Source organism: Aspergillus versicolor (genome assembly GCF_001890125.1).
Source record: "Aspergillus versicolor CBS 583.65 unplaced genomic scaffold ASPVEscaffold_11, whole genome shotgun sequence".
In the NCBI taxonomy this organism is placed as follows: domain Eukaryota; kingdom Fungi; phylum Ascomycota; class Eurotiomycetes; order Eurotiales; family Aspergillaceae; genus Aspergillus; species Aspergillus versicolor.
Genome location: NW_024467534.1, coordinates 45,720 through 65,292, shown reverse-complemented (window position 1 = coordinate 65,292; position 19,573 = coordinate 45,720). Strand labels below are relative to the sequence as shown.

Sequence of the window (19,573 nt, the reverse complement as noted above, 5' to 3'; positions counted from 1 at the left end):
ATAATCGTATATGGTACTCTGTTATATATAGTTACGCGTTATAATCAATGCAGAAACCCCATATCCTTCCACGCCTTCACATATCCACGCGCAATCTCATCACTCACAGGGCCAACCTGCGCCAGAGTGGGAGAATGCTGCCGGGCCTGTACAGTCTCGAGCAGCAGGCCGCCGCACGACATGCGCAGGAAGTTCCCATCAAGGAAGTCAATCAGTTTGGCTGCGGGATTCTCGCTCTCGGCGCCGGCGAAACTGCGGACCCGCTGAACCCACTGCCCGAACGGGATAATGCGGTCACGTGGGATGTCCAGGCTGCGCGCCAACACACCAATCATGTCGCGCCACTGCTGCCGCACGGGATTGTCGATGTGGAAGATCGCGTTGTTGTTGTTGTTGTTGTCCAGCAGCAGCTCCCCAAGACTCGCCGCCACGTCGTTGACCGGCGTCCACGACAGCAGCCCCTCAAAATCAGGCAGCGCCCGCAGCGTCTGCGATGACTTGACCAGGAACGAGAGGTGCTCCTGTGGGTTCCAGTATCCACTGGTCCGCGAGCCGGCCACCTGCCCCAGACGCACCGCCATTGCGTGGAAATTCCCCGGGAAGCGGTGCAGCGTCTCGTCCAGCAGTCTCTCGCAGACGAACTTTGCATCTCCATATCCATTCGGCAGGATGGACTCGATCGTCATGCGCTCTTCCGGCACGTCGACCTTGCCGGTGCGCAGCGGATAATGCCCGACCGTCGCGATGGACGAAATAAACTGGAAGCTGACCTTGAACCCACCCTTGTGTCGGTCGGAAACATCCCTCGCCAAGTCGATCAGGTTGCGCATCACCTTGAATTGCTGCTCGAAGCCCCTCACCGGCCGCTTGCCGCTCATCGGCCACGCGTTGTGGAGGATATGGGTGACACTGCCCACCAATTCGTCGTATACCTTGGAGTTGAGGCCCAGGGATGGTTTGGAAGTGTCTGCCTCGTACACCTGGAGCTTTGTCCATGCCGAAGGTGACAGGCGTATCCCGCGACTGTCCAGGGCCTGTTGCTGACGCCGTTCGGCATCTTGGCTGGACACCTGGCGATTAATGCAGACGACATTCTTCACATTGTCAAGGTTGGCAAAATACTCGACCAGATGAGAGCCTAAACTCCCGGTCGCTCCGGTCAGCAGTACAGTTGTTTTGAGATCGTGGTCTTTTGTAGTAGCTGGCTGGGCAGGTGCTGTGAATCCCTGCGAATGTATCCGGACGTATTCGTCAACGGCCGCTTGACGGGCGCGAGTGTCAGCATTCTCCACGGACTCAGGCGGCGGTGGGATGGTGAGGCGATCATACCTCGATCCCGACGCCATCGCAACTATGACGCGCTGGATCTCGACTTCAGGACGGTTGCCGTCAGTCCAGTCGACGTGGCCGTATCCCACAGACTGCAGCGCTTGCTCCCAGCGCGACTGGTGCGAAATGGCGTGACGGCGGCCATCGTCGAACAACCACCACCCCTCGAGCAGACCAAAAATGACATCGATCCAGACCAGGGTCTCAGTCATTTCCAGCATCATCAGGAACCCATCGGGCCGCAGGGCCTTGCGGATATTCTTCGTAGACTCGACCAGACTGTGCGTGGCATGCACAGCATTGCTGGCAATGATAATATGCTGCGTACCCAGCAGATCGTCGGCGGGCGCCTTCTCAATATCGTGGACCCGGAATTTCATGAATGGGTACTGCTTGAACTTCTTCCGCGCGGCTGCCGTGAACGAAGGCGAGAGATCAGTGTAAGTATACTCCACAGGTACGTTGAGAGCAGCCAACACAGGGACCAGGAGCTTGGTTGTGCCTCCAGTTCCAGCACCCATTTCGAGGATCTTGAGCGGGCCTTGGTGCGTAGGAAGCTTCCCAATGAGTTTGCGCAGGAAGTCTTCCATCATTTTGTAGGAGAGCTTGTTCAACATCGAGTCGCCGTAGAGACCCGACACCAGCTCGCGTCCCTCTTCGGTTCCGAATATTAATTTGATTCCATCAGACTTTCCTGTCAGGACATCCGCGAGCCGCTTCCCGGTGAAGTAAGTCAATTTGTTGGCATAACCATGGTCCGGGTACTTCTGCATCAATCCCTGAAGCAGCTCCTCGCTTGACTTGCTGGGTGGCGTGATGGCTGTTCGCACAACAGTGTCGCCCTCAAAGTCAATCAGTCGGGCGTCTCGCTCCAACACCATGTACAGATACTCGGCCAGACGCCCATGCTGGGGGAGATGCTTGATACGGTCGAGCCGTTGACCAGCTTGAGCGGTACGTATCGGGCATCCCAGCTCCTCAAAGGCTTCCACGATTAGGGCAACGCACATCTGAACCTGCTTGGGATTGATCGTATCCATGTAGTTGGCGCACCCGTAGTCCGCGATGTATTGGTCAGTAAGTTTCTTTACCTCGTTGAAGGCCTCCAGAACCGTCTGAGAGGGTAGATTGAGCTCGCCATCCTTCGAGCTGGCGGCAGCGATGGCAGTGACTCCAGGGGCAGCAATATCATGAGCTGGAGATTTGATTTCGCCAGCGGTAGGATGTTTGCTGCTCGCTGGCTTTCCGTTAATTTCCTCGCTAAGCGCCTGCACCGTGAACTCTTCCAGCATTGTATCCTCAGCAGGATGAAATCCAAATTTGGTGGCCAGGTCAGCCAGCAGCTCACTGGACAAAAGTGAGTCGACACCAAGATCCCGGAGGAGAATGTCGGCCTTGATTTCGTCCTCACCAATACCCAGGAAATCTGACAAGAATTCCGGGAGATTAACACTGGGGCCTTCGTCGTCTGAGACGCTGGTGACAGAAGAAGCCTCTCCGTTTGACTGACTAGTTGTATCCTGCTCATCATCATCATCATCCTCATCTTGGTCAGCGAGGCCAGGCTCGAATCCAACGGCCGACTCAACAACTTTGATAAGACTTTCCACAGTTGTAACCTCCACCAGCTGGTCTTCTGGGAGCGAACATTTGAATGCCTGCTCCAGCTCCTTGGCCATTTCCATCCCCATGAGCGAGTCTATGCCAATGTCCGCAAGTTGAGTACCATCTGTGATCTCGTGGAGCTCGAGTCCGGATAGTTCTGCTAGCACGGCTCGAATGGGGCCTGCGACATTTGGCTTGACTGGTGCAGGCGACTTTTTAACAGGGTTCGGAGCTTTGGGCTTGCTCGCCTCCTTGGGCTGCGGTGTAGTGGCAGCTGGCACTACTTTTGAAGGGGCCGCAGCAACTGGCGAAGACTGTGAGATGCCCGGAGTGAGTCTTGCAAGCATCTTGCTCATTGCCTGCTTGGCCACTCTGGCATAGTGGATGCCTAAGATCACCTCGGCCAGGATGCCAGTCGTCGCGTCGAAGATGAAAATATCCGTGAGGTACGCTTTCTCCGACTCAAGATGATGGTAGGCGAAGACATCCCAGGTGTCTGTCTTGTGGTACTCGCTACTAACCTTTGGCGATCGGATCCACTGCTCGAACCCAACGGCAATATACATGTCGCTTGGTAGACGGTCGGTCATGCAGTTCACCCATATACCGCCGACCTGACTGAACGAATCGGCAAGGTGCGTGTCGAGCCAGTGTTGACTGGCATGTTTCATATTCACGCGGCCTGCAGATTCGCTTCCTTTCCCAACGAGCTTTTGAAGTCCTCTGTATGCGGCGCCATAGTCTACAACGTCCGCGAAGGTCTTGTATATGTTCCGGCCCTGGATGATATCGTCCGCATCCGGGGTATTGAGGACGTCGAGGCAGCGCCGATGGCCGACGAGTCGCTCATACCGAGAAAATTCGGCGTGGTATTGAGGATCGCTCGTAGCCTCCAATATGATAGAACCTGAGGCGTGCAACGTACTGGCCGGCCCATTGGCTGTACTCAGCATTTTAAAGCTCCAAGCATGTCCACCATCCTTGGCCTCAAGATCTACCCAGACGGAGCGGGAAGGATCCACACAGATTGGAGATTGATTTTCCACATCTTGTATCCTAGGCAGGCATTTGCCGTCGGAAAGATCCGGGCGAAGACTGTAAAGTGCTTCGATGACGATGGCCATCTCTAGCGTTGCCGGACAGATGGCGGCAGTCTGAGCAATCAAGTGACCCGAAATGTAGTCCTGATACTTTTGGATCATGGTATTGACGCGGAACCTTGCGGTGCGCTGCTTTGAGTCCTGGTAGCCAACGAAGGTGTACAGTTCTGTTGGGAGCTCCTCTGGTGTTTGTTGTACTGTAAGAGGCGGCGAGGCGGCTACGAGCTTCTGAGGATTCTTGGATTCGAGCCAATGTCTGGTCTTCTCGAACTGATAAGGTGGTATCAAAATGGGCCCATACTCGTAAGTCTGGGATGCGTGATGTGGCCAGAACGTATGCGTCAACCCTTCTTTCCAAAGCGAGACGCTCATGTCAACAAGACTGTCCAGGCCTTTACCCTCCGTGATGCTGACAGACTGGAAGTGAGACTCGCTAGGCGCCCCAAGGGCTCGGCTCGCCATAAGGGTGATTGTCGAGTTAGAACCAGCTTCTAGGAAGATAGCAGATGGATACCGCTTAGCGAGGCGTTGAACAGCGTGATCGAAGTAGACGGGATTTCTCATATGATCGGCAAAGAAGCCTGGCGATGGAGATGGAGAGCCAGACTCGACCTCAGTTGCTCTCTCCAGATGAATTGAAGATTGGTTGAGGGTTACCGTTTGTCCGATCTTCTTCAGGTCGTCCAGGAGGGGCTCAACGAGCGAAGAATGGAACGCATTGGTGACATTGAGCCTCTTCGTCCGCATGGCAGAGAACTCAGGCCTGCTTTTGACAGTCTCGACAACAGCGTCTATGGCTTTCGTCGTTCCTGCAACCGTGAAGCTGCGTGGTCCGTTGTAGCAGGCGATATTGGCTGTATGATCCTCGGGGCTTTCTTGATTTGCTTCCTTCAGCATTCTTTCTACAACATCGAGGTCCCCTTCGACGGCCATCATAGAGCCAGGATCGGAGCCCCAGCTGTCTCGGACCAGCTGAGCCCGCGCAGCGATAACCCTCAGGGCATCCTTGACCCCTAGAGCGCCAGAGATGCTGAGAGCCGTCAACTCACCAAAACTGTGCCCGACAACAGCGGCGACATGTACCCCACAGTCGGCCCATGTTTTGGCGACGGAATACTGCATTGAAAAAAGCATCGTCTGCAGCCTCACTGTGTCCTGAATAGGTTTCTTCTCGAAGATATAAGGGTAGAGGCCACCGACCCCCAGATCCTGCAGAACTGAATTACAGTAGTCCAGATGACCGCGGAGGACGCGAACGCCATCGTATACCTTGCGATCAAGGCCTATATATGTGGAAATCTGACCTCCGAAGCAAAGAATAACAGGCCGTTCTGGCTTCTTGGACGTGACGCTAACAGCTGTGTCGCTTTTGTTGATGAACCCTGTAAGCTTCGCCTCCAGATCTGCCAGCGAGGCCGCGCTGAATAGAAGTCCCCCGTTAAGGTTACGATTCGACTGCTTGTACTGATTGAAGGAGACGTTTGCGAGCGTGATGTGTTTGGCTGAGATTGACCTCGTGCGGATTAGGTTCGTGAGTCTCGTGGCGTATTCGCGGATACTTCTCTCGTCCAAACCAGTCAGCCAGAAGGGGTGCTTCAAACCGTCAGAATGGATTGCTGAGACACCAGCTCCCTCATGCTGCATTGGCTGGGTAACAACCATCGAGGCGTTGGAGCCCGACGCACCATAGTTGTTGATAAGGGCTGCGCGATAGTCGGAGCTCCAGTCCTTGAGAGAAGTCACAACCTCCATCATATCGGACGGGGAGGCTTTTATATGCGGGTTCAGGCTCTGGAAGCTTGCTTGAGGTGGCAGTTTCCCCTCCTGGATCATGAGAAGAATCTTGATCAAGGCAATAACCCCAGATGCGCCTTCAGTATGGCCGACCAGACCTTTCACCGAGCCGATGGTCATAGGGGTCTGACGAATGGAGCCACCAAATACTTTAAGGATACTCTCGTACTCGGCTGGATCGCCCACCGGGGTTCCAGTGCCATGGGCCTCAACAACAGTAACCTGGCGGGGGTCGAGTCCCCCATTGCGTGTCACGTCACCAAAGAGGGTTGACAGAGAGGGAGAATTAGGCACGAAGATAGGGGTGCAGTTCTCATTCTGATATACCGCGGTGGCTGGAATGCATCCCAAAATAATGTCACCATCGAGAACTGCTTGAGACATCTTCTTGAGAAAGACAGCAGCAATACCCTCACCACGACAATAGCCGTCGGCCTTTGCATCGAAGGGCTTACAAGCTCCAGTCGGACTCAGAAACGACGCGCCAGCGAGGTTCTGGAACCAGAGCGGGTTGGTCATAACGTTGACACCACCAGCAAGCGCTGAAGTACACTCTCCACCTAGGATCGCTCGACACGCCATGTGGATGCAAACTGCAGAGGCAGAGCAGGCAGAGTCGATGGTCATGCTGGGACCAGTCCACCCGAAATAGTGACTTATTTTGCCGGCAATGAAACTGCGGAGGTTACCAGTCGCCGAGAATGCGTTTGGATCGTGACAGGCAACGTTGTTTTCGTAATCAGTCGCGCATACACCGAGGAAACAACCAACCTGTTGCTCTGGAGAGTGGAAGTAGCCAGATTGCTGGACAGCCTGGTAGGCAACCTGCATCATGAGACGCTGCTGCGGATCCTGCGATGCTACTTCACGAGGGCTCTTCTTGAAGAACCGGTGATCGAAGGCGTCAGGGTCTCTGATGAAGTTCCCGAACCACTTGCGCTTGGAGTCAGTCTTACGCCAGTGGGTATCGAAGGAAATCTTCTCCGGTGGCACTTCAATGTGCTGCGATTTGCCCTCGCGCAGGAGTTGCCAGAATTCCTCGGGGTCGTCAGCATTGGCCACCTTGAGGGAGTAGCCCACAACTGCAATATCGTTGTCGGAGTATCCTTGTGGGTATTTCGGTGGCGACTGTGGCTTTGAAGTCCCTTGAAGGAGCCGAGCCTTTGCGCTTTGAGGATTCGTCATGTACACGACTTGATCGTTCACGGACCGCAATAGCGAAGGAGGCACACATCGCTCGGGGCCGAAACCGAGAACGGTTGTTTGCTTGTCCCCAAGCCTGGAGGCATGTACGGCCTCAAAGGTTTCGTACCAGTAGGATTGTTCAACAAGGATACTCTGCAATGCGGAATGATGTAGTTTGCCCCCTGTTATCAAGCCTCCATCATTGGATCGGACGGCAGTCACAAGCCTTGATGAGTCGGGGAATTGAAGGGTCGAGTTTGCGTCGCAAAATTCCAGGATCTGCTGGATATCATCGTTATAACAATCGCTATGGAATCGACCGACCAGATTCATTTCGGTGGCAATGACCCCTGCTGCTCTAAGCTTGTCCTGCAGGGACTTGCTGCTGCTGGCGGCCGTGGTGACCGTCGCCCTGTTTTTGTCGTATAGAACAGATACATATGCCTTTAGGCTGTTAGCCTCTCCTTGCCAACGAGAGTTTTGGTGATTTGAAGTACCTCAGGGAACCCATTCAAGATGCGCGTCATCTCTTGTTTCGCACCGAGCGAGTTCCATGCCGTGGCCAAGGAGATGGAAGCCTTGTGGGCGTTGCTGGCCTCCTGAGCATCAACAAATGCCCCGATCAGCGTCGCCAATCGGACTGCCGTCGCCGCGTTCTGTTCAAATTGTCCTTTACTGGTGGCCGTGGCGACTGCAAGGGCACTCAGGAGACCTGTACAGAAGCCGACTGTTTCGGTTTCCTGCCCAATGCTGGAGTACATGTCCTCGCTGCTGCCAGCATCAGGGTGAACAATCCGCAAATACTGTGTGAATTGCGTGAGCTGAGAAATCACTACCAAGGGACTAAGCAGAACATTGGGCAATGTGCGCGTAATGGGCGACACTTCCCCAGAGCTCAGCCATCGGTTCAGCTCCTCCAGACTTTGGCCCCCTTTGATGACATCGAGTTGGGGGAATCTTTGTATGAACATTGCCCAGGTCTCTGGTAGTTTGGAGACCACGTCGATGGCCCATTGGTTGTAAGGGTCATTCCGAAGTGCGTCACGGATTTCTGCAAAGGACTTCTCGTCGAAGGAAAGGGCCTGAGGCCCGAAGAGGAGCACAGTATACGGAGCCATTGTTAAAGAGCTTCACGATCAAGGTGTTGAACGTGTGTGAGTCTAGGTGAAGGACAACGATCTAACTTAGAGGACAAGAGTTCGAACAAGTTCATCTATCGATTGGTTTGTAGCTGACAGGATTGATCGTTTATAAAGGCGTTGATAAGCATACAAGTTCATCATGGAGTCATTCCGATGGTGAGAAGCGTGTCGGCTCGGAAGACAATGCCCTTCAACGAGATCCTGAAGAATCCTTCGTCCAGATAAGCCAATACACAGCCGCCATTGTAGCAGCTATCACAATCCATTCTAAGGCATCTCGTATCCTGAATGAAGCGGCAGATCCCTTGCCAAAAGGATGCGACCCCCTGGCGCCTTCGTAGTACTGCTTATATGCCACTTCAGGCTCGTGGGAGAGATAGGGGCCACTGGCCGGCTAATATCTCCCACCGGAGCCGTTGAAGCTGCAGTCGCCGTCGCAAGTTGTTCGTTACGCGAGGAGGGGCAGCAGTGAATAAGCGACTGGGATTAGAATCCGTTGATGTCGTCAGAGTCCTTCTTGGAAAGGGCAGACAAGATATCGGGCCAGCAAGTCCGAACCCCGCGGAGTCTGGAATCCATGAACCCTAAAGTCCAACTCCGACTGATATCAGCTAGTCGGAGTTTGCAGTCCGGCAGCCGGGCTTCTACTGAGAAAGATGTTGGTTAAAGGGCACAGTCTTCCTGCTACCCTGGACATGCGTCCTACATGAAGCGTACTTTGTATAGGCCCTTCTCATCCTCTCGCCTCTACCCAAGGCCCTTCGTCCGACGCAATATGGCTCCCACCAACAGCGCAGCCTGGATCACCGCTGCAAAGGCCCATCCACTGCAGGTCAAAGAGGCACCATACACCCCTCCCACAGACAATGAACTCGTCATCCGCAACCGCGCGATCGCATTGAACCCTGTCGACTTTGCTCGACAGCTTCTGGGCGCGGGGCTGTTCCCCTGGACAACGTATCCCGCTATTCTGGGAACAGACGTCGCCGGAGAAGTGATCGAGGTCGGGTCCGGAGCGGCATCGAGATTCAAGGTCGGTGATCGCGTTGTCGGACTCGGCAGCGAGCTGAAGAACAACAACCCGGCCGAGGGTGCGTTCCAGGACTATGTTGTCCTGCAATCCCAGCTTGTATCTCAAATACCGCCTACGCTCTCATTTGAAGATGCCTCGGTGATTCCGCTCGGGATCAGTACGGCGTCCTGTGGTCTCTTCCAAAAAGACCACCTCGCTTTGCAATTCCCTACCGAGCCCCGCGCTGCATCAACCGGCCAGACCGTCCTGATCTGGAGTGGCTCTTCCAGCGTCGGTAGCAATGCCATCCAACTCGCAGCAGCAGCCGGATATGAAGTCTTCACTACGGCGTCACCCAAGAATTTTGACTATGTCGAGTCCCTCGGCGCCAGCCAAGTTTGGGACTATCGCAGCCCTACGATTGTCGAGGATATCATTGCCGCATTCAAGGGCAAGAAATCCCCCGGTGCTCTCGCCATTGGTGATACTTCTGGTGTCCCAGTTGGCGAGATTGTCAGCCGCATTGAGGGGAGAAAATTCATCTCGTTAGCCAATCCACCAGCCGGAGGACTACCGGCAGGTATCGAGACCAAGTTTATCTTCGGAGGTGACTTGAAAGACAACGAGGTTGGACCGGCCATTTTCGATGCATATTTGCCCAAGGCCCTGGCGGCAGGCACTTACAAGATCGCGCCCCCTGCGGAGGTTGTTGGAAAGGGCCTCGGAGCTGTTCAGAAGGCACTCGATGATCTGCAGGCTGGTGTTTCGGCGAAGAAGTTTGTCGTTTCCCTGTAGATCAATGATGCATACGCTCAACGTATAGTATGGAGTTGTATTTAGATATTGCCTTGAGTCTAATCTAACACACTTATTTCTTAATGAGCTACGGGAGGCGGCTTTCCCTATCGGGTCTTATATATCCGGAGTAGAAGCAGAAAGTTGTAGCGCACACACAGGAATGCGGTGCGCCTAAAATATAGAAACAAACAATGAAAAATAACAGTCATGGACCGATTCGAACCGAGGCCTCGGGCTAAAGGCTGCTAAAGGCTGCGATATCGGGCGATCAACTCCTCAGCCCCGTATATAAGGACCAGACCCCTAGATGACTTCCTGTTGTTCTTGCTCAGCAGCCTGATCCTCCTTACTAGACGGAGTAGCAGAGCCACCTAGAGCGGCAACATGCCCGAACCGCTTGACCTCCATTGTGATCTCGCGCGCAACCGCGACAGGGTTCCCGCCATGCGAGAAGATGTGGTCGACCTCCTCCAAGCGCAGATTGCTTGTCTCGGGATAGAAGAAGTACAGAGCAGGAACAAAACCGGTGTTGGTTGCGAAGAAGATGAGATAGGCTTTCCACGACAGCCGGCGCGTGATCACGGGGGTTATCATAACGACGGTGAAGTTCCACAGCCAATTTGAGCTCACGGCGAGGGCTGTGCCCCGTGTGCGTGCCGCGAGAGGGAGAATCTCGGGCACGTAGACCCAAGGCACACAGTGGGCGCTCATGCCGAAGACGAGGGTGTACATGAAGAAGAACACTACTGCGGCGGAGGAGTACGCGTGGCCCTGTGCGGTGTCGGATCGAGAGAGCAGAATAGATATCAGGAGCATGCAGAGACCAAGGCATGCGCACCCGGCCATCATGGTGCGGCGTCGACCCATGCGGTCGAGGGCGAGCGAGGGGGCGATGGACCCAAACATCAACATCATGTTGATGCACCCTCCAAGAATCTGTGCAAGTTGCTTCGAAATGCCGACATTTTGAATTAAAACAGCTACAGAGGGGGAGGGTTAGTGAGGCTTTCAAAAGGTCTGCAAGACGGGTGTGCTGGCCACGTACATGGAGCATAATATACCACCAAGTTAATACCTCCCGCCTGGTTCATGAAATGGATACACCACGCTAGCACAACACGATACTCAGTCTTCACTTTGTCATTGCGAAAGATGCTGATGAAGTTGCGTGATGCTTCCTGTTCCGAATATTCTAATTGAATGGCCGCCCTGATGGCGTTCTTTTCGGCCAGGATATACTCATCAGTCGGCTCTCTATCATAAACCCTGCAAAGAACTTCAATAGCTTCTTCTGATCGGCCATGCTTGTACAGCCAGCGCGGTGACTCTGGAAGATCAAAGACGAGGACGATAACAACAAGGGCAAACAGTATTTGTACCGCGACAGGCAGCCGCCACGCAATAGGACCACCGACGAACGACATGCCGAAGTCGAACCAATACGCGGTTGTGATGCCAATGCCGACAAAGAGAACCTCAGCAGAGACGAGACGCCCGCGAGATTGGCGATCGCAAAGTTCCGACTGGTACCTATCATTCGGTGTCTAGGTCAGTGGGAGGCGGAGGATAAATTGATGACGGGCATATCTGACGCACATTGGCACGGTAGAAGTCTTCATTCCAGTTCCAAAGCCAGTAATAACACGGCCAACGATGAGGTGAGCCACTGTGAATGCGGAGGTTTGCAATGTCGTCCCGACAATGACAAATGCCATGGCCAGCCACATCGTCCAACGACGGCCTAGCCTTTCACCCGTAAAGTAGTTCACTGTGATTGTCAGAAAAGCACCTCAAAACTGCAAGAGCAGCAGATAGTGCCTACATATGCAGCCGCCCAAACAGCCGAGGTTGTAACAGCTGACAATGATGCCAGTCTCGGTGTCGGACGGGTGGTTGAACTGATCGAGCCAGTCCTGGTTCTCGAGAATCCCGCCAAAGACACCTTGTTCATAGCCGAACAAGATAAATGCCATGAGACAGCAGATAGTGACACCGGCCTGGAGCCTTTTTCCTCTACCAAGGAAAGTCTGCATTGTGGGGAAAAGGAGGTCCGGAATAACTGAGATATCTTGGAGGCGGAAGGTTGACAATCTGCTTAGCTCCAGGTAATGCGCGGTCCCATGGGGCATTCCTTTATACAGCGAGCCACGCGGGGAAGAGCCGGGGTCACGGATATGGGGCTAGGAGATATGCAGACGAAAGACAGGGGTTAAGCCTGCCGAATTCTTCCTGCTGCCATTTTGGATCATCCTTGATGAGCCGCCAACGTACTCCGGAGGACCCCGAAACCCTACACTGTCTTGCCAAGCCATAAACCGGCCCGACTGGGCGGTTGCGGTTCAACTTGCATCTTTTGGGGTTGATGGATGCGCTTGCCGTTAGAAATAATCGACTGCGGCTGGGTACCTGAGCGCTTGCGCTTGCAGCTGCTGGTCGACCTGCTTCATTTCCATGTGAGTAGGAAGGACCGTTGATACAAGCTGTTGGAGGTTCCGCTTAGGGTTTCCTAGTTGTGCATTGCCTTACGAGTGGAAAGGTAACTGTAGACGCGTGAACCCCAAATTCAAGGCGTCAACTATCACGGAGAGCATGGGGACTCGAAATTAATGAGACTCGGCGGTGTTAAATAGAGAATGGTTCCCCGCCAGATATTGCTTCAGATGCAAAATCCAAGCCAGTTCCCGAACCGACAGCTGCACCATGGGCCAATCCAAAGAAGTCATCATCCTCGGTGGTGGTGTTTCCGGCCTTGGAATGGCCGTCCAACTGAAGCGCTTCTTGGGCCACGAGAATTTCACCATCTACGAGAAATCGGACAACATTGGAGGGACTTGGTGGCATAACAGGTACCCTGCATGTGCCTGCGATATTCCGAGCCACTTTTACTCGTATAGCTTCGCCATAAAGCCTGACTGGACGACTACCTATCCTGGCCGTGATGAATTACACCAGTGTAAGTTTATCTGCTCGTTTCGGTGCGTGTATAAAGTGACATCCTGACATGACGTCCAGACTTCATGTCCGTGGCTGAGAAATGCGACATCATCCCGCATTGTCGTTTCAACAAAATATGGTCGGACTTGACCTGGGACGCTTCACGATCGGTCTGGATCTGTACTTTCCAGGATACAATCAGTGGAGAGATTTTCACGCGTGAGGCACCGGTGGTTATCAGCGCAATCGGAACTCTCGACCGCCCATTTATTCCAAAGGTTGAGGGCGCAGAGACTTTCAAGGGAAAGATGTTCCATAGCGCGCGGTGGGACGATAGTCTGAAGCCCAAAGGAAAAAACATTGTTGTTCTTGGAAACGGTGCGTCAGCTACCCAGTTCGTGCCGGAGATGGTGAAGCATGTCGGGGCCCAGGGCAGCGTCACGCAATTCGTCCGCAGCGCGCACTGGTGGACTAAGAGGGTATAGGCACCTTGGTGTCCCATCACTGTGCATACTGCTAACATGAGCTGCTCAGGGAAACCCCAAATATTCGGACACCTTCAAGGCGGTCATGAAATACGTCCCCTTCGCCGCTCGCGTCTACCGCATATGCCTGGCATGGCAGCTCGAAAATGTCTTCTATTCCTTCTACATGACCTCGAAGGGCGCGGCCATGCGCCAGAAGATCCGAGACGCTACCCAGGCCTACATTGAGAATGACGCTCCACCGCAGTACCGTGAGCTCCTCAAGCCAAACTACGAGCCCGGGTGCAAGCGTCGTGTTAACACAGCAACATATCTCGCCTGTCTGTATTCGCCGCAGATGCTCCTTACCAAGGACAAAGTGGTGAAGATTGGAGAAGACTACGTCCTGACAAACACCGGAGACCAGTACCCTGCCGACGCGATCGTCTTCGCCACAGGATTCCTCACTCAGCGCTGGCTGTATCCGATTAATGTCAAGGGCATCGGCGGCAGGGACCTGCACGAAGCGTGGGACGCCAAGGGGGGAGCCGAAGCATATAAAGGAACTGTTGTCACTGACTTTCCCAATTTCTTTATCCTTTACGGCCCCAATGCCGCAACCGGCCAGCATTCTGTCATTTTTCACTCCGAGTGTCAGATCAACTACACCTGTCGTCTCCTGCGCCCCGTCCTGAGCGGTAATGCTGATAGCATTATGGTGAACCCAGGGGCACAGGAGCGAGACCTGCGATGGGTACACAGAAAGTTAAAGGACTTGGTTTTTGATAGTGGCTGCCAAAGCTGGTGGATGGATCCTGTTACCAGAAAGAACACGTTTATCTACCCCGACCCGATGTACAAGTACTGGCTACGTACAATCTTCCCTCGCTGGAGCGATTTCCAGATCAAGAGAAGTGAGCACTCAGGGAGCTCGTTCGGGAAGGTGGCTTTTGGTGTGGCCCTGTCAATGGGGCTGGCTAGCTGTGCTGCCGCGTTTCTAGGGGATATGGAGAAGATCGTGGGTCAGGTTCCGAGTTGGGGATCGAGGGCTTAGATAGTTGAGCATGTACTTATCATCACTACCAGTGTCAGTTACAATTTGAAACCGTTCCTATATTTGTCAATGATCTAGTCTTTTCCCAAGCTATAAAGCACTCTGCCCCACTCTTTGTATGCAGTAGAGCAAAAGGATGGAGATACGAAACCTGATGCTCATTTCTGTCTTCAATCCGACTGGGGAGGGGCAGACGCGAGTTGCAAGAACTGGGCTCCAGGCTGAAGCATCTCCCAGGAAAGCTCGACTATTTCGAAGTCATAGTTGCTGGTCAACCCGGCTCCCCTTTCCCCAGATACTGCACCGGTTTGTATTGGACGCCACTGCGGGGCGAGCGCTTGCGGTTGCAGTTGCAGTTGCAGGACAGCCTGGCGTCGATGGCATCAAATAGTGCTCGCTGTAATATATATATCTCTCACATACTTCGCATCTCAGGAATCTGGGCTCCTACCTCGCTTTGCATCGAGCAATAATCCAAATACTACTCAAAATGGGCCTCAAATCACCCATTCCCATCCAGGACCTCAAGTTCAACAAGCCGGTTCCTTACACTTTACACGTTGACCGGGAATTGCTCAGCTTGACAACACAAAAGCTGGACCTCGCGCGTTATCCAGAGGAGCAGTCGGACTTTGGTGAGGAGAATTGGGCCCAGGGTGCCAAGGTGTCAAGAGTCAAACAGCTTGCTGAATTTTGGCGAGACGAATACAGTTGGGAAGCTGAGGAGGTGAGTAGGCGTCGTATGTAGGCATTGCAAGTATATTATTCCGTCTGACCCAGCACGAATTCCAGCGCCGCCTCAACGCAGCCTTCAACCACTTCTTGGTCAAGATTGACGTCCCGGGATATGGGCCCCTTGTCCTGCACTTCACGCACACGCGCTCCTCGCGCACAAACGCAACCCCCCTGCTTTTCTCGCACGGCTGGCCCGGTTCATTTGTCGAGGCTGTCCGTGTAGTGCCCCCGCTCACTGAGCCAGACAGCACCGCAGACCCAGCCTTCCACTTCGTCGCACCCTCGATCCCCGGCTTCGGGTTCTCGCCCGCGCCTACGAAATCTGGCGTCGGGCCTAATGTGGTTGCCCGCGCCTACAAAATCCTCATGACGGAGGTCTTGGGCTATCCGACCTTTGTCACGCAGGGCGGAGACTTTGGCTCCTTTATCACCCGCTCCATCGCGATCCAGTACCCCCAGATCGTCCGCGCCCAGCACTTGAACATGTTCCCCGTTGCGCCACCAACACTCACCTCAGCCCCGCTGGCCTACCTTCGCTGGTGCCTGTCCGGTGTGGCGTACTCGCCCTTTGAGGTCGAGGCACTCCGTGTCCGCAGCAACTTCGAGATTGACCAGAGCGGCTACCTGGAGCAGCAAAAGACTCGACCTCAGACGCTTGGGTTTGCATTAGGCGACTCGCCCGTTGGCCTCCTGGCGTGGTTTGTGGAGAAGCTCCATGACTGGGGCGATGTGTACGAGGCGTTTAGTGACTCGGATATCATCACGCTGGTAATGATGCACTGGATCCAGGGCGCAACACCGGGTCTGAGATTCTATCGCGAGGCTTTTGGCCGTGGGATGCGCGAAGCGGAGAAGACATTTGAGGTGTACATTTCTGCGCCAACTGGGGTCAGCATGTATGCTAAAGAGCAGCTGCACGTTAGTAATCCGTTTCCTGTTAAGCCTTTACCTTCTCTATTGGAACGAGCCAGGCACCTAATATGTGGAACAAATTGCAGTGTCCTCGAGACTGGGCGGCGCAGGCGGCCAATATCCAGTACTGGAAGGAGTACGAGCGAGGAGGGCACTTTTCATCGCTGGAGCGACCGGATCTCTTTGTCCAGGACTTGCGCAGCTTCTTCTCCCAGCCATCTGTGCTCAAGGCCATTCACTCCAAATAGGCGGACACTGTGCATTCCGGTTCTGGGTTCCCGCTAGGACATACATCCGGCTAGGTTCGTTACATGGAGAATGGAAGATGGGGAGACATTAAGAGGCATTTGAAGGTAAAGTTGGCAGTCAACCTCTCATTTTCTTATTACCTTGTATAGCGACCGGCTTCATGTACACTGTATGATAATATCTAATGTCAAAATCTGTGTTACAGTGGCCAGCAAAAGAGGCGCTCCCATGTTCTGCACAACTATACTCCAGATTATCCAGACTGACATGCATGGAGTCATGCATCACGATCCTGTTTAATCCATAGCTCCACGGTTATCTATCCAACCAGTCATGCAAAGCCTCCTAGAAACCGAAAATCAAAAACAAGCAGCGTGTCGCTGGGTCTCTCACCAGAGATGCCATGAGATACGTTGGTCAACGTCGTATCACTGCTCGTTCTTCTGCTCCTTGATATTTTATGAGTAGGGAAGGGTTACTGCATGGCACGCTATATTTCCTGGTCTAAACGACGGTCCCCTGTCAACCATAACGCCTCGATTCTAGGGCCATGGCCATTGGTGCCCCGCTGAGGTATGCCGTCGGTGCATGGGCACATTTGACACGCTGGTATTACCCTATCTTATAGCGTGATACAAGCACCGGTTTCCAGAAGCAGACCATGCGCTGTTGCATGGAAGCCCACCTATCCCATTCCCCACAGTAGCCTTAGATCGACCGCACGATCCGACGTTTTCCAACCGGTCTCTCGTTCTATGCGAACCAACTGCTTCAGGAGGAGGACCTTCTCAGCAGCGTACCTTTCTTCCCCTTCCCATGTTTCCAGGGACGCATCATCACCCGCAAGCGAGTTTATCGTGCTCCCGCGTTGTACTGATAGGTCTACCTGTGATTGCACATCCTGACGATTGATAGAATCATGTGTCCACAAAGTTAGTGCGCCTCCGCTGGGAGTAAAAACAGTTCCCGCAATGTAAAGCGGTTGGGCCTGATTGACCCAGTTTGCACTAAGATACCGCGCTCTTAGTATAGCACAGAAGCCAGGAGAGGCACAAGTAGGAGTCACTCCGTGAAAGCTCCCAATGGCGGATCAGCAAAGCACGACGGTGGCGAATACTCACTGGGAAGGGTTCGAGATGGAAATACCGCCGAGCTCCCGTGCGTGCCAGACGGGGCTGTTCTAGATGAGCAAAGAGTCAGTGAAATCGGCAAGCACCGGTGGCCAAGTGGTCTTCCAAAGAGACTCCTGCAACCCCGCGATGAGCCATGACATACAGGTTCACTGGATATGTTATGGGCTTGCAGTGGGACTTCCCCCGTTTGCAGCAATAGTATAGAACCGGAATGATAGAAAGTATTACCGCAAACTAATTACAAACGGTTAGCTGCCACACCGTGGATACAAATGCAAACTTACTTGATGACGAGCGAGAGTAGAGAACCACAGGAAACACTTTTGACGACGCCGCAGGATTCCTAAGGAGGGGCTTGACTTCCTGTGGTCGATAGCCTCTCCAATCCTGGAGTTTCTGCCAGAGCAAGGACACCGACGCTGCGTATGCGCTGTCATGGCCACCTTTATCTTGGCCATGTGTAGCTAGGAAATTGACGATTTCGGCAAATATCAGATTAGCCAGATTACAATAATCGTCGATATCCCCCCTTGTGGCCACCGATGGAATTGACATATCATCCAACCAGAAATTGGTTGGAATGAGAGTCGTTTTCCTGCTAATGAAAGCCGCCCACACATCTGCCGTGCGCGTGAATCAGAGTCTACGATTAGTCTCTGCGTGCTTATATGAAAGGATACCTTGATACGAGGAAATTACCTACCGATACGAGCAAATGCCCAAAAGCATGACTTTACGATGCCTTTGCTGGATCCATTCCACTTTTGGGCTTGAAGGTGAGCGGCACATCCCTGATACGTTAGAGTTAGCCGTCAGCACGAGGTCACATCGCAATGCAAGGAAGAAGCAGTATTCATCAGGCGCGTAATGAACACAGACTGACCTTTAGATGACGTCGCCATTCATCCACTCCTGACGCCATCATTTCATACACACAGAGTAGAGTGCAAGTAGCCAAAGCGGAGACATCCTGCTTTGCGGGGTCTTGTTGAAGAAGTAGCTGAATAGTGTACTGGTACAATTCAAGGGTGACAGGACGGGCCCCATCGCCTGCTCAGTAAGTACTGAGATCAGTTTCGGGGNGGGGAGATCAAGTCGGCAACGAACAGACCCAAACTTACACTTTCGGCGACGATCACGGCACGGGAGGCTAGATGTATTCCTTCAGCAGTCGCCGCGTCCAGGTATGAAGTGGCAAAACCAACCAGCCAGTCCTAGTCCGTCTCCTGGTGTTCTCTGCCTCCGGATCGCCACTAGCTGGCAGCGACATGTCACGCTTTAATCGAGCTGGCGTGGAATAAGATAGTTGATCTTAGTGAGCAATGGCACCCGCATGGGATATGTGCGATGGGCAACAGGAGCCTGGGGGAGGTGGTGTTGGGCCAAAAGCAGGGCAGGTGGCAGACGTAAGATTATGGAACTCGGTGGCCACGAACCACGGCAACTGGAACCGCCGGCAGGAGACCGCAAAACGCGGCAACTGCAACCGCTGGCAGTGCAGTGTGGTTTGTCAGCTCCCAAGCTGTAACTAAGGCACTCCCAGAAGTCCTTGTCTGTCCGTACCCCTCCTGGTAGTCGCTTCGCCATTCCTACTATGGCGAAGGGGGGATGTTTCCCGCTCGAGATCTCCGGCATATTCGCTGGATTTGGTGTTGCGCGGCGGGTATTCCTCGAATTCCCTATTGCGGATTTCATATGAGAAAAGATAATCAAACGGACAACGACGTGGTCAAGGAGGAACTTTTCTTCGCATTCTCCTCTCAGTGAAGTAACCCTCGTTTTGCCAATGCGGTGTAGAAATGCAGGCCCCTTGCATGTAGATACATCAGGTATCGAGGCGGAAAACAGACAGATCACACATGCAGCGATCGCTTTACAAAATACGATAAGGGATATAATACAGCTACTGGAGTGTTATACAGGCTGCATGGCGGATAGACATGGGCAGGATATCATATGCCTCCATTAGCTACGTATTCCTCACGCGATCAAAACAGCAAAGATGCATACCACGGTCTCACCTTCCGCGAGTCATTGTAGCTAAAGACGGGGCACCTCGCGGCGACTGATCTGGAACTCCAGCACGCGGTTTCCATGTAGTTCTACTTCAAGGCTATCTATACTATT

The 19,573-nt window shown here is 53.5% G+C and overlaps 6 protein-coding genes across 6 annotated transcripts; 3 read left to right on the top strand and 3 right to left on the bottom strand.

Moving 5' to 3' along the window:
• Positions 1-44: 44 nt before the first annotated feature.
• Positions 45-8,131, bottom strand: ASPVEDRAFT_56092 (uncharacterized protein; the record flags this gene model as incomplete). The annotated part of the gene is made up of 2 exons (XM_040815162.1): positions 45-7,457; positions 7,511-8,131. 2 exons carry the CDS (start codon positions 8,129-8,131, stop codon positions 45-47), a joined length of 8,034 nt encoding a protein of 2,677 aa, XP_040672216.1.
• Positions 8,132-8,930: 799 nt separating this feature from the next.
• Positions 8,931-9,962, top strand: ASPVEDRAFT_140310 (zinc-binding alcohol dehydrogenase family protein; the record flags this gene model as incomplete). Its single annotated transcript, XM_040807642.1, has 1 exon — positions 8,931-9,962. The coding sequence occupies one exon, from the start codon at positions 8,931-8,933 to the stop codon at positions 9,960-9,962; it is 1,032 nt and encodes a 343-aa protein (XP_040672215.1).
• A 306-nt stretch (positions 9,963-10,268) lies between these two features.
• On the bottom strand, positions 10,269-11,998 carry ASPVEDRAFT_87751 (sugar porter family MFS transporter; the record flags this gene model as incomplete). Its single annotated transcript, XM_040818143.1, has 4 exons — positions 10,269-10,945; positions 11,011-11,495; positions 11,562-11,733; positions 11,788-11,998. The coding sequence occupies 4 exons, from the start codon at positions 11,996-11,998 to the stop codon at positions 10,269-10,271; spliced, it is 1,545 nt and encodes a 514-aa protein (XP_040672214.1).
• Positions 11,999-12,665: 667 nt separating this feature from the next.
• On the top strand, positions 12,666-14,417 carry ASPVEDRAFT_56089 (flavin-containing monooxygenase; the record flags this gene model as incomplete). Its single annotated transcript, XM_040815161.1, has 4 exons — positions 12,666-12,918; positions 12,978-13,378; positions 13,434-14,316; positions 14,365-14,417. The coding sequence occupies 4 exons, from the start codon at positions 12,666-12,668 to the stop codon at positions 14,415-14,417; spliced, it is 1,590 nt and encodes a 529-aa protein (XP_040672213.1).
• A 490-nt stretch (positions 14,418-14,907) lies between these two features.
• ASPVEDRAFT_87749 (epoxide hydrolase family protein) lies at positions 14,908-16,312 on the top strand (the record flags this gene model as incomplete). Its single annotated transcript, XM_040818142.1, has 3 exons — positions 14,908-15,144; positions 15,210-16,070; positions 16,151-16,312. The coding sequence occupies 3 exons, from the start codon at positions 14,908-14,910 to the stop codon at positions 16,310-16,312; spliced, it is 1,260 nt and encodes a 419-aa protein (XP_040672212.1).
• A 199-nt stretch (positions 16,313-16,511) lies between these two features.
• Positions 16,512-18,723, bottom strand: ASPVEDRAFT_45847 (uncharacterized protein). Its single transcript, XM_040813404.1, has 7 exons — positions 18,568-18,723; positions 18,330-18,496; positions 18,150-18,237; positions 17,731-18,066; positions 17,589-17,680; positions 17,435-17,493; positions 16,512-17,320 (listed from the first exon to the last, which is right to left on the bottom strand). The coding sequence occupies exons 2-7, from the start codon at positions 18,366-18,368 to the stop codon at positions 16,999-17,001; spliced, it is 936 nt and encodes a 311-aa protein (XP_040672211.1). The 5' UTR covers positions 18,369-18,496; positions 18,568-18,723; the 3' UTR covers positions 16,512-16,998.
• Between the last annotated feature and the right edge of the window lie 850 nt (positions 18,724-19,573).

What these genes read in the sequence shown, in the direction of transcription:
- ASPVEDRAFT_45847 (XM_040813404.1), bottom strand. Translation starts at nt 18,368, where the DNA reads ATGGCGTCAGGAGTGGATGAATGGCGACGTCATCTAAAG. An exon ending in CTACTCTCGCTCGTCATCAA is followed by an intron (nt 17,681 to 17,730) that starts GTAAGTTTGCAT and finishes GTTTGTAATTAG; the next exon opens with TTTGCGGTAATACTTTCTAT. An exon ending in ATAACATATCCAGTGAACCT is followed by an intron (nt 17,494 to 17,588) that starts GTATGTCATGGC and finishes TTGCTCATCTAG; the next exon opens with AACAGCCCCGTCTGGCACGC.